Here is a 13,911-nt window from a genome sequence, read left to right as displayed (position 1 = left end):
GGTGCCTGGGTGTCCTCGGAACACAGTGACCCTCCATGTGTCCGCAGGCAGGTAGAGCCTGCCCCACGCGTCACACACTTCCCCTCCTCACAGCCGCGCGCTCCCCAACGCGCGTACACCTGGACCCGCCGGTACCCAGCCGGCGCGCGGAAGGACACGCCCCCCTCGCGGGAGCACGCGGCCGCCGCTCGCACACTTCGCGCACCGCCCTGAGAGCGAGCGCGCACGCGCACGTGGGGCGGGCCTCCTTCCCGGCACCCACTGAGCGCCCGGCCCTCTCACCCCACCCCTCTCCCCCGCTGCCCAGGCTCCGCCTCCGCGACGGGGCAGCCGAGAGGAGGCGACCGGAAGCCACTTTAAAGCAGAGCTCGGGGTGACAGGCGAGCGAGCTGGATCGGGAGTGCGGTCGCGACTTTCTGCACTCCGACGGCGGAATGGCCCGTGCGCTGCTTGTCGCGTCTCCGGCCTGCGACCCTTAGACGCCCAAGCCCGCTCTCCGCGCCAATCCTCCCGCGCGGACGCTGCCAGCGAGCCGGCGGTGCGGCGACTCGGCTCCTGCGGTCCGTTCTCTCAGGCTGCGCGATCAGGTAAAGGGCTCCGAGTGGGCTCTGAGGGGCGGACAAGAGACCCTAGCTGGGATGGCGGGCGCGGACGGGGGCGCCGGCCTCGCAGCCTCTCAGGGATCTAGGGTGATTGATATTTAGACTGTGCTTTTTTTTCTACCGAATTTACTCGGATCCCGTCAGTACCGGGATGGGATTGGTTTACGCTTCTTAATCACTTACGGCCTCGGGCAGGTGTATAAATTGGAGGAAGACACTGAAGGGTTTAGTTGGGGTCGCCGGCGTCTCCGCGATCCCACTTGGCCTGGGTGGGCGCGGGGGGCGCGTCTCTGCGGCCTCCCCCGCCGGGCGGACCCCGAGCGCTCTGAGGCGGAGGAGCACTTCGTAGATTGAGGGGCCGGGCACAGGCATCTGAGGGCAGCCTTCCGGCAGACCCGCGTTCTGGCTGCAGCCCAGAAGTTTGCAGGCTGTTTTCAGATCAACTTTGAAGGCGCAGAAGACTTCGCCTTCCTCGCCGCACCCCGAGAGGCGCGGACCGCGTTTCCCCCTGCGCTTCCCGGCTTATTTCTGTGAGCCTCCGAGACTCGCAGGACGATCCTCTCAGAAAGGTCGGCTGAGGAGGCGAGGAAGAAATTAACCGTGGAAGGCGCCGTGAGGGGTTTCTGGGATGGAGGGCAGCGTGGGCGGGGGTCGCTTGTTGGGACGAGGCTGCAGCGAGGGTTCGGGGGCGCTCTGGTGCCTTCCGAGGGGGAAGGAGGAGGTGGGATGCTTCGGAACGCCGGGAATTGGCCGAGCCGGGCGGCGCCTCGGCTGCGCTGCGCGGAGTTGGCGCGGCCTGGGGGGCGGAGCTGCGAAAACCGCCGCGGCCGGCAGGAGGCGTCTCTCGGACCCGGGCTGGGCGTCCGGGAGTCGCGCCGCGGCTGGTGGGCGAGAGTCCTGAGTTTGCAGCGGTGCCAGGGACCGGGAGTGCCGCAGGACGGGGGATATCACGAGGCGAAGGGTGGAGCGGTAGGTCGCCTGCAGCGGGGGACCGGAGGAAGTGTCCGTCCAATCTTTATTTTTCTGTTATGCAAACTAATTGAGGAACTAGGTTCTAGTGACTTCCCCACTCCAGCCACTCCTCAGTTCTCTGCCTCTTCCTCAGTTTTATTTCCGAGCCTGACGGAGCGCAATAACAGGAAAAGTTACTGTGTGTGTGTGTGTGTGTGTGTACACACCCCTAGAAATAAAATTGGTTCAGTGTCCGTTTTCCCTTGATTGGATGTGATCGGAGTGGTGTGTGTGTGTGTGTGTGTGCGTGTGTGCGCGCTCACACACACGCGCGCGCGCGCGACGGAAGGCACAAGCGGGTTTAGTGTGGTGGAGAGGGAATACCACAATCTCTGCCAATTGTGCCTTGAGGCGAGAGCACCGAATGATGAATAATAACGCCTGGCTTGGCTGCTTTCCAGTTGATTTATGTCTTATGTCAAGTCCCTCCTTGTGAAGCTTTCCCTAACAATGCCAGCTCACACTGAACTCTTTTTCTGCCTTTTTCTTTTGTACTTACCGTGTGCACTAACACCTGGTTATATACAGTTGAGCATTGAAAAAAGGGGTTTGAACTTTGCAGCGTCGCCTATACGCGGATTTTGTACAGTACTATAAACATATTGTCTCACTAACGTTTTCTTTTCTTTAGCTTTGTTGTAAGAATACAGTATATAATACATATAACACGAAACATGTGTTAATCAACTGTTAATTCTGGTCAACAGTAGGCTATTAGTAATTAAGTTTTGCAAGAGTCAAAAAGTTACAAACGGATTTTTCCAGGGGTGGGTTCCCTGAACCATCCCCACTCTGGCCTTGTTCAAGGGTTAGCTGTACTGTTTTATTTCTGAGTTTGATCATTATGAACTTTTTATATGTAGATTCATGAATCTCTCCAATGAGATCTTTAATATTCATTTTTCTGGGGAGTCAGTTTTATCATTTTGTTGTTGACCTGTAAAGGCTAACAGAACTAGTCATGTAACAGGTGCTTTTTCTTCAGTGATTCAGTTAAAAAATAGTATAGAGCACCCACCGTGTGCATTGTGCTAGGCATGGTACTGATCACCTGGGAGGAGTATTTGATGAAGTCATGGGCCCTTGCATCAATGATCTCTTTTTCTTTTAGTCAGTTGTCCAAAAGAGAAGATTAACTGCTCTTTACCAGCTCTTCCACCTCGTACAATGCTTAGTAAATATTTTCAGAATTGGTTAATGAATGTTAGCTTGTGGAGGAGACACCATTTGTCATTTTACAAAGTTTCCTTTGCTTTTTACTTTAAGTTTTAGTTTTTTTCAAGGGGTCTGATTCTTTGAAGAGAGCACTTTTTTTTTGGTCTCAGTAGTTCATTAGGAATCTGACATTTAGTGTGTGTTTTATATTCTTGTATTTTTCTATAATATGCTTTCATTTGTTTTAATAGATAAAATCATATATGTAACTTTTCTGAAGACAAGGATAACAAGGCCCTTTCTGAATTATGAAGTTGTGTTTGGTTTCTAAGACAGCATATAGTGTTTGCTGCTGTTAGGTAGCTTCTGTTGCTAAACAAGCAACTGGTATACTTCCTCCAATAGTAGTAATGTTTTGGGGATTGTAAAAGTAGACCCTTAACATCCTCAGGGAATATATTAGAATTTAGAAATGCTTCAACATGCTCCTGGCTTTCTCTCATATAACATTTCAATTGAGAGCACCTGTTTCTTGAATATATCTTTATACTTTAAATTCACTCACTATTTAACTTGGAATTTTATCCTTCATTTGGTGAACTTTTTTTTTTTTTTTTTTTAACAAACAGGTTTTATCACCTCGTGGGAGAGGTGATAAACAACTCTGAAGAGAACACAAAGCAGAGATGTGGTTTCCGTGTTGTCATCTATTAGCCACACTTATTTCTACCCCTCACCCCCCAACACCCCCTAGACTTACAGTAAAAATTCATACCCCAGCAGAATTACCAATTGTATATTGTCCACAAATAAATATCAAGAGCCTACTGGAAGGTACTGTCTCTTTACCTTTACCTGCTGTGGGCTTTTGAATAGCCTTGGCTGCTTTGGAGCCTTAATTTCTCAATAAAATTTAAAATTGACCCATAAAGATGAAATATGGTATAAGAGGAGTGACTTCAGAGACTTAGACTAAAACAAAACATTTTGATGAAGGAATGGGAACCAGTTGTTGTCAGCTTGTAAGTGATCATCTTCTTTCCTTTCCTGGTAGGATTTTTAGACTCTGAGGAGCAATTGGAGCTAATCCACACCATGGAAATGGAAACCACCGAACCTGAGCCAGACTGTGTAGTGCAGCCTCCCTCTCCTCCTGATGACTTTTCATGCCAAATGAGACTGTCTGAGAAGATCACTCCATTGAAGACTTGTTTTAAGAAAAAGGAGCAGAAGAGATTGGGAACTGGAACCCTGAGGTCTTTGAGGCCAATTTTAAATACTTTGCTAGAATCTGGCTCACTTGATGGTGTTTTCAGATCTAGAAACCAGAGTGCAGATGAGAGCAGCTTACATGAACCTATAGTGAAAAAACCCCTAGAAATCAGTCCGTCATGTCCACCAGCAGAAAATAGTATGTCTGTCCTGATTCCTGATGGGACAAGTGTTGGGGGCCAAATACCAGAAGCCCATCCTTCCACTGATGCTCCAGAACAAGTGGTTCCAATCCAGGATCACAGCTTTCCACCCGAAACTCTCAGTGGGACAGTGGCAGATTCTGCAGCAGGGCACTTCCAGACTGACCTTTTGCATTCAGTTTCAGGTGATGTTCCTGCTAGTCCTGACTGCATAGACAAAGTCATGGATTACATTCCAGGGGTTTTCCAAGACAACAGTTTTACAATTCAGTACATTTTGGACACCAGTGATAAGTTGAGTACTGAGCTCTTTCAGGACAAAAGTGAAGAGGCTTCCCTTGACCTTGTGTTTGAGCTGGTGAACCAGCTACAGTACCATACTCACCAAGAGAACGGAATTGAAATTTGCATGGACTTTTTGCAAGGCACTTGTATTTATGGCAGGGATTGTTTGAAGCACCACACGGTCTTGCCATATCATTGGCAGATCAAGAGGACAACTACTCAGAAGTGGCAGAGTGTATCCACTGATTCCCAGGAGCACTTGGAAAGATTTTACTGTAATCCAGAGAATGATAGAATGAGAATGAAGTATGGGTATGTATTTATAACTACTTTAAAGCTGTTGTTAAATCCTGTAGAGAAGGTCAAGAGGCTAAATGCTTAGTAGGGTGGTTTCTTTCAGTAGTAACCTAACAGGTTTTATTCTTTTGGCTGTATGCTATCCTGATTTTTCATGTTGGTTGAATGCAGACTGTTTACCTAACCAGACAATGAAGGTTTTATGATTTGAACAATTCAGATGTCACTCTGTGCACTGTATGTGTGCCTGAGAAGTTGCATATACATTGAATGCTGTGAATCAGATACTGTTTTAATCACAGAAGAGATCTTGCTTTTGAAAGAAAATCCAAGGTTAATCTTATAATAGCATAAATAATGAATACCAAATTTATCTATTTTGAAGTTTTGCATATTGAGTAGCTGCTGTTTTTTAAAGGGAAATGGTATTGTTTGGAGATTTTTGTGGCCCTCTTTCCATTTTGAATGGTACGGTTTTTCTGTGTACTTCTTCCCAAACTTCTGAATCATGCCCAAACATGTTAAATTTAAATTTCTTTTGGTTTCCTTAAAGCTTTTTACCATTAAGTTTATTATTCTATTTATCTTACAGATAAGATTGTTCTACAATTCAGGCTGTTTTCTTAGACCTGAATAATAAGTTGGAGGGAAAATTTATGTTAATAGATATGTTTATCATTTACATAAAAAAATTATCCTCAAGTTTTTGTATGCAAGGCATGTACATAAATAATTCAGTTCTTTTAAGTGCGTATGCCCAAGCAATAGTCACTCATAGGGAATTGAAACTTCCACATCTGAATTCCTATTTAATTAACATAAAAATGAAGAGGAAAATGATAGTTGCCACTTGTGAAGTCGCTAGTGTAATAATGGTGGTATAGTAAGCATTAATCTTTATGTTTCTAGTTGTTTCTCCTATAGTATAGGAGTTAAAATATGTGATATTAATAGCTATTTGTCTATGACCAAGAGAAAGGATTAAAATTATATGAGGGGAGAAGAATACATCTGTCCATGCTACCTGACTTGGGAGACAATGAGGGCAACCTGACAGCTTCACAGATGATGAATGGCCTGATGTAGTATGGAAAGGTATGACCCTTAGGAAGGAAAAATTTGCTGAGTATCCTAACCCACAAGTCCAAGAGAAACCCTTTTTTTTTTCCTTTTAGATTTATCTATTTTAGAGCGAGCACGCGCACATGCACAGGTGTGGGGAGTCTGGGAGGGACAGAGGGAGACAGAGTTTTAAGCAGACTCCGTGCTGAGCTGGTGGGGGGTTGGATCTCATGACCCCAAGATCACAACCTGAGCCTAAACCAAGAGTAGAGCACTTAACCAACTGTGCCATCCAGATGCCCCCAAAAGAAACACTTTCTTAAGAGTCATCTTTGTTCATTGTTCACAGATAACTTGGGTTACACTAATCCAAGTGTCTGGAGAGTCAGCAATCAAATGGTGTCAGTAAACCATTTCTAAGTTTTCTAATTTTGTTCGTCTTGATGTTAACCTGTGTTCAACGTAGTGCCAGGGCATTGTTGACATCGTAGAAACCAGGTTTTTGTTTTGTTTAAACTTGCTCCCTTCTAATATTAGGTAAGTGTTTTTCTCTTAATAGTGCATTATTTCAGTTGTATAGTACACAGATTGGTGTGTCTTTTTGGCAACTTAATTATCATGAAACTAGAACTTTGCATCTTGTGTTTCAAAAAGGATGCATGGAACAAGATAAGAAACACTATAAGACTAAACTTAAGGCATTATTATATAGGAGCCCCTTGGGATAAAAGTAAGATAATAGCAAGAATGTAGCTTAAATCATGGATGGCTCAGTCGGCTAAGCATCCAACTCTTGGTTTTGGCTCAGGTCATGCTCTCACAGTTGTGGGATTGAGCCCCTCATTGGGCTCTGCGCTCAGTGCAGAGTCTGCTTCAGATTCTCTGTCCCCCTCTCTCTCCCTCTCTCTTCCTCTCTCTCAAATAAATAAAATATTTTTAAAAAAAGAATGTAGCTTTCTAATCATTAATGTATTATCTTGATAATATTAGGTATTCAAGATTCTGTCTTGCTTGGGTAGCAAAATTCTTAGATCCTGTAATAAAGCTAAGTACTTTTTTTTTTTTAAAGCAAGCATTGGAGGAAAGAAAAATGTTTTCCATTTTATCTCAAAAATCTTTTAATAAGGTATTGTCCAAAATCTGTATTGCCCATGAGCTAGCAATTCTAATTGGTATGTCAAGGTAATTAATTTTATATACTCTCAAAGCCACTGTAATCCTTCCATCTCCAGATTGCAAAACTGCAGAATAGTGGCCTCCCACTTCACTCTTATGAAGCACATTTCCAGTCTGCTGAGTACTTCAGCATCTTGGTACATTAAGTTTCTATCTGTTTGAATTGGTCAGGAAGAAACTAGCAGGATTATTGTCCAACACATTACATTCTGTTACCATGAACAAGGCAAGACAGGTATTTTGATCTCAAAAAATCCAAGAACTCTTAGGTCAGCGGCATATTGGGTATTATATTCTTTGGTAAAATTATTTGGCTAAAAAATTAGACCTAGATATAGACCCATAAGTATACGTTGTTGGATTAGTTATAAAGTAGTTGGAGTGAGTGCTTGATTTCCAAATTTGTTTTAAGGAAACTAACATTCATTTGACACTTGAGAGGAAAAGTATGAGTGAATTATTGTAATTACTAATGCTGCTGCTACATTGTTAATGATAGTAAGTGGTCCTGCTCTGATAAAAATAGCAAAAAGTATTAACAGTTAATTACTAGTAAAGTGACGTTCTCCATAGACACCAGTAAGAAATAAGATTGTAGATAGCTAAGTGTCAAAAATTAGGCTTTTGGGAAGCTGACCTGTGGTCATTGCAACCTGGTTTTCCTTGTATTCCAAAACGATGTTGTGTTTCCTGGCAACAAGATGCAGATAACGGCATGTTGAGCCTTGCTGAGAGATTCACAAACAAGCTGGAGCAGCCCAGGTTCACATGGTTACCACATTATTTGGCTAAAGCTATTAATCTCTGTGGTCAGGCCTGTAAAGCTGGTCTATCTGTACAGATTGCACATAACCAGGAAGTGTGTGTTCAGCTGTGTATATGCCCAAGTCTGGCCCAGCAGTCTTTGGATTCAGAAATAATGAATGGCAATTGTTTATCCCACTTGTTTCCAGCAGTTTATATGACTTGGAAAATCATTATTATATACCATATCCCTGTTACTTCACTGTATGGAACTTGGGGAGAGTTCATAGTTCTGGGTCTCTAGTAGAGGCCAAAGTTCATAATTTCAAACTGTAGAGATAAAATTCTTTGTTTTGCAAATGTATTGGATTTAAGATCTAAATTAATCCAAATTAGATGTGCAGTGTTCATTTTATTCTCAAGAAGGAAATTGGAAAGGAAGTTTAGCTAGATAAGGTCACAGGTCCCTTCCAGGTCTTTAGTCAAGATCCCTAGGTACTAATAACATTTTTTTAAAAAAAAAAGAGGATTTCAATAGTTAAGCTTATTTGGTTCATTATAATGAAATTATTTTAATTATTCTTTTCCAATTTTGTCTTTATCCCAAAGTATGATACAATCCCACTTTGCTTTCTCACTCTGCCCTTATATATCTCCAGATATTTATTGCTGACATCAACTGGTAACTAGTTGTATGTATGAACTCCCCATATTTAGATGCCAAGGCTTCTTTTGCACACGGGATGGGCTTAGGAGAATTTCCAAATTCCAAATACACAGTTAAGAAAACAACATTGAATGTTGTGTTTTCGATTAAGAAAACACGGTCTCTGACAATTTAAGCACTCATCCTTAGTAGAAAATGATACTAAATGGCAGGACTAAGCAGTTTTGAAAGAGCTTTACTAACTGTATAGAATACTGTCGTGGATAATTGAAATTGTGAAGGATGTGCAAATTTCTCTTTAGCAACTGAGATCACCACTGTTTTTCATATTATATTCATGTTAAAGTGTGCCAGAATACAGAATAGTCTTCTAGTTACTACCACCCGTGAAGGAAAGGCACTCTGCAAACTTTATTTGTAGGTAATCTGTAGGTGAAAATAAGTCCCAAGTTAAGTGATTATTTCTAATCCTGAATTCCTGAAAGAGGAGGAGGGTGAAGAAGAAAGTTGCAGAAGACTAGACTCCATGGTTAATTTTTCTCAGAGGCCAGTGTTCTTTTTCTCCTCTTTTGGAATTAAAGCTTATTGATATGAGAGGGAGTTTTATTAGTTTATGGTTTAAGCCTAGAGTGGTGTTACAGTCTTACTTTTGACTGATTTTGATTGTTAATTGCTCTTAGAAGGTTGTTTTTGTTTTTTTTGTTTTTTTTTTTTTTACTCTAAGGGACAATACCATTAGATGACTTCACAGAACTCCATGAAAGAAGACAGGGAGAAGTGCTATTAATGATAATATAGGGCATATGCTGCTATTTTCTATTTGACTTGCAGAGTGGATTATCTAAAGTAGAGCAAGCTCCTGACTGAACTATGCTGGAATAGTTAAATTAGCCAAGTTAGCTCTGGCCTGCACAGCTGTGATGATATAGGAACTAACTCATTATGTGTTATTGATAACACTGGAGAGAGTAGAACAGCTGAAACTTACTATGCCTTGTGACTTTTTGGTATTTCTTGAATATACACAGCTGGATGAGTTTGAATTTATTTTAAAAATTCCTGCCTAAGAGAAAGAGAGAGCTCCATAAGCAAGAACTGTGTTTGAAGTGACTTTCAAAATGTGTGCCTTCTGCTTTAGGATAAAGCAATCCAATGAATTATTTTCTGTACCTCTTTATGCTCTATTTACATATGAAATAAAACTAATTGGCTTCTTTCTATACTAATCCAGAGAAGTTACTGGGTCTCTGTAGAGCTATCATGGGAATCAATAGCAATCATCCATTTATTCCCTTTCTGGGTTTTTGTTAATAAGCAGATTAGACTTTTTGAAGCAGCTGTCACCTGGCTTCAGGTTAGGGTCAGTCTGTTCCTGAAGTATTTACAGTAATGAAAATGAACCTTGCAAAAGCCATAGATATATAACTTTTAAGTCAGAGTTGAAGGAAATGGCTTATAAGGTTATCTGGCAGTCCCTAAAAATAATTGCATGATACAGTATGCATTTTCTTGAGTTGACTCTAGAGCTTTTATGTTTTATTGTAAATAAATGGGAAAAAATAAGAATGCTCCATTCATCATTTGAGATTTCATTCTGTACATGTGGACATGCAAAAACTGCAATTTGACTGATTAACTCTACTGTGTTCCTGTAAATCTATTTCCTACTGTTACACTAGAATTTCTGGATTCTGGATTTGCATTCTACCATAAAGCAAGTAAATTTATAAATTCTATCTGTGCATCTCCGATCTTAGTTGGTGATCCTTAGTTTTATATTGGGCGTGGGGGCTCTTTCTAAAGGGTGAAACAGTATGTAGCTCATACAAACCTGGGCTACTCAAGAAATGCTACTAAAATCCAGCCATTTGAGATTGACTAGTTTCCTCTGACCTCTTTTATTTCTTATCCTCTGACTTGAGACCACCAGATTTTGCATCCTTTGTCTGATTATAATAATTTTGATTAGGACCGGAGGTCCTCTTAATGTAGATCAGCAACCTTTAATAACTATTAGTGTCCTGTTTGAGAGTTGCATTTGTCTTTTTGTGGAAGGAAAACTTAAGTATTTGTGTGTATCATTTTTGCAAAGGAAAAAACATGTTTTGAACTATAAGATGATTCTTGATTATTCTAGCACAACTTTATAAGCCTGGTTCTGATAATTAGATACCGGTAAGTTTTGCAAGAAATTCTCTTCATAAAAGCAGCAGAATTTCTCTTTTAAAATAAAACTGGGAGTCTTAAACTGAAGTTAAGTGAATATGAGTGATTTTGTATCTTTTTGGAAGATACCAGAGTGCAGAGGGTTGAGCTATGTTCTGTTTCATTCTGGGTGTGAAATTTTTGAGTATTAGCTTAAGATCTTGGGTTGAACTGTACTTTGCAATACCAGAAGCACAAACTATACAAAAGAATAAAATACTTCTAAAGTTCACCATTTCTAGAAGCAAACAAGTTACATTTTAGATATGAAGAACTTCTTTAACAAAACCAAATGTATTATTCTTATATTTATAGATTATTTATGATAGTGCTTTCTAGGGACCAGGAATTATACTGCACAGACTTGCCTCTATTTAAAATCCCTGTGTTAAACCTAATCCAGCCCAGTCCCTGACACATGAATTAAAAGCCTTGAAATTCTAATACAGATTAATTCCTTGTTAATAAGGAAATTTGAAATTGCAAGGGGTAAGTTCTGAAATATATTTTGAAATCGGTGGGGAAAAAAAGGATTTTATGTATAATAAATTCCATTTATTCAACTTGGTAGTTTATAAGGTTTATATTTGATTTGTGCAAAATTAAGGTATTGCAGTCTTGTGCTAACTATAACCAATTCTGTGATCAGTAACTTAAATTTTAGAAGTTGATGATATTAATAAACTTCTAATTGTGAAACTTACAATTTTCCTTGCTGAACTAACCTGTTCTGTTGCTAAGACAAGCATAGAAGGGAGTTAACTAAGCATTCCTATTTGCTGTGTCCACACAACAAAATGTGTCTGTCTCCTTGATCTTTCTCTGCTATGTGCTGTTTACTTACTGGTAACACCTACTTGGCCAGTAAAGAACCTTTGCCTGGTCATCACAGTGAAAGGGTAAGCTCTTAGTGAGAATGTCAGTGACTATTCCCTTTTACATTTTACAGAAACCAGTGATTTGCAAGTATGTGTGCCACAAAATGTGTCAGGAGTGTATTAGAATCTCCCATGACTAAGTTATTTGAGAAGGAGTTCAGGAAATTTGTATTCTTTCTGCAAATGGATGTCCTTTATTTTGGCTCTTGCTTCTGAGCATAAGGAAGGATTTGTGAATACTCTTTATGTGAAACATAGCACTTCTCATATGACTGGAAAATATGTTTAGGCCATACTTATAGGAATTTCTCTTTGTTACAATTTTTTTTCTTTTTGAGAGTACCTGGGTGGCTCAGTCGGTTAAGTGTGCCTTAGGCTCAGGTCATGATCTCAGGGTCCTGGGATCAAGCCGCACATCCGGCTCCCTGCTCAGCGGGAGCATGCTCCTCCCTCGCCCTCTGCTGCTCCCCCTGCTTGTTCTCTCTGTCTCTGTGTCAATAAATTAAAATTAAAAATTTTTCTTTTTCTTTTTGGATTGAGTTTTTTAACTATCCCTTCTCATTTGACATATAGCCATAGAGTTTGGGTGACCTTCTTTACTTGAAATTTTTACCAGCACTGAATAGTCAGGGAAGAATGGCAGGGATAGAGGCCCAAGGGTGATTTTGCTTGCGGTAGTGTGTATGCTTTCAGAATCTTGCCTGCACCTTGTGATCTTCACAGCCCCTGCAGCTGATCAGGGCGTAGAGAGGGCAAATGGCACAAAATACTGTAAATAATTTCCTGCTGCGGTTGGTCTTTGGTTTCTGACTGTCACCTGGCTTTGCTCTTTCATTTCCAGGCATTGAGAGAATAAAAATAAGCACAGGAGAAATAGTAGATTTGCCTTCTGAGGTAATAAAAGAAAGACATCCTTGAATGGGGGTAGAATATATGAAACAGAAGGCACTTTGCTTGCTTACTTTCTGACGTTTCAATTGTCCAAATGCTGCCACACAGTCAGAAGCATTGTATAAAGTGTTCTACAATTAGTTACCGAAAAATAATTTAGGCTATTTTAACTATTGATAAAATTGAATCTGTCAGAGAAACTTGGTTTTATAGAATCCTCTCCCCTAGAAAAAGTTACTGATTTAAAGCCCTATTGAAAGGTTTTGTGGTCATAGTTTATGAAATGTAGGTAATAAAAAAAGTATCTCCTAATATGTTTTCTGTAGGAAGTCTTTTTTTTCTTTGAGAAATTTGCTTTAAAAAACTCAGGAAATGATGAATTCTCTGTATGGTTAGTTTGCACACATTCAAATCTCTAGTCTTGAGAGCTTCTTAGTCATCTCTGGGTTCTCACAATAAGCCATCAAACTGTTTATTTTTAATTTGCTCATTTGTCAGTTTATCTGTACTAAGTGGGGAAAAAAGACAAGGCTAAGTTGAGAAGATTCTGAATAAAACCCTTTTTTAAGGCGTTTGTAATTTTAAAAGATGATCTATAAATTAAGCTAATTGTATTTTTTACTGGTGGTTATTAGAGGATATATTTTATGATAATTATAATTAGTATTTCATTTACGTGTAAATGAGTTCTGAGGTATTTGAGGTTATTTGAAAGCAATTATTTTTTTTTAAAGGTTTTATTTATTTATTCATAAGAGACCGAGAGAGAGGCAGAGGGAGAAGCAGGCTCCCCGCTGAGCAGGGAGCCCGATGCGGGACTCGATCCCAGGACCCTGGGATCATGACCTGAGCCGAAGGCAGAAGCTTAACCATCTGAGCCACCCAGGCACCTGAAAGCAATTATTTTAAAGTAATTTTAGCATTTACATAAAATTGATTTTATAATCAAGTAGAAAAATTGTATAAACAAATATGTTTTAGCCCTCTTCCAATGCTGTCAAATTCTATATTCACAAAATTGAATTAATCCGTATGGTGCCCTGAGTACATGGCAAACAATTTTTACTGTCTATTTTGAGGTAAGATGAAAACTTCACGGTTTTAAAAATATTTCATTTTACAAACAGGATATTTACTCATCTTCATAAAAAGCAGTAACTGCATAATTTAAGGCAGTATAAGGTATAACACATATCCCAGCTGTTCTTATAGAAATTAAGTTTCACTTCCTCTTCAGGCCATGGTTGAGAGGTATGTCTCACTTAAGTTGCCTTCTAGGAGCCTCAGGACATGTGACTGAACTTGGCTCAAAGTTAAGGCTGTATGACATTTCTGATATCTTCAGAGTGCAAAATTTAATCCCATGCCTTTCTAAATAGATAGCAGTGAGATCTTCTGATTTCATAGGTGTAATTTTTATTTATTAAAGATTTTAGGCTTATCCACATCTTTCTAGTAAGTAATTCTTTTGTGTTTTTTCCTTTGATCTGATAGTTTTGTAATAACAAACAAAAAGCCCAACA

The 13,911-nt window shown here is 40.3% G+C and overlaps 1 protein-coding gene across 1 annotated transcript in view; it reads left to right on the top strand.

Annotated features, from left to right (window-relative positions):
- The first annotated feature begins 349 nt into the window (after nt 1-349).
- TIPARP (TCDD inducible poly(ADP-ribose) polymerase) overlaps nt 350-13,911 on the top strand; it is a 35,887-nt gene continuing 22,325 nt past the window's right edge. The window contains exons 1-2 of the mRNA XM_045903490.3: nt 350-587; nt 3,823-4,780. Coding sequence (XP_045759446.1) covers nt 3,864-4,780 — 917 coding nt within the window. The 5' untranslated portion in view covers nt 350-587; nt 3,823-3,863. The remainder of the gene's footprint in view (nt 588-3,822; nt 4,781-13,911) is intronic.

The sequence above is a fragment of the Mirounga angustirostris genome, unplaced genomic scaffold (assembly GCF_029215605.1).
Source record: "Mirounga angustirostris isolate CCGP_5_RB_7025 unplaced genomic scaffold, mMirAng1.0.hap1 SCAF_1, whole genome shotgun sequence".
In the NCBI taxonomy this organism is placed as follows: domain Eukaryota; kingdom Metazoa; phylum Chordata; class Mammalia; order Carnivora; family Phocidae; genus Mirounga; species Mirounga angustirostris.
The sequence above is the reverse complement of the archived record's forward strand: the minus strand, read 5'-3'. Positions and strand labels throughout refer to the sequence as shown.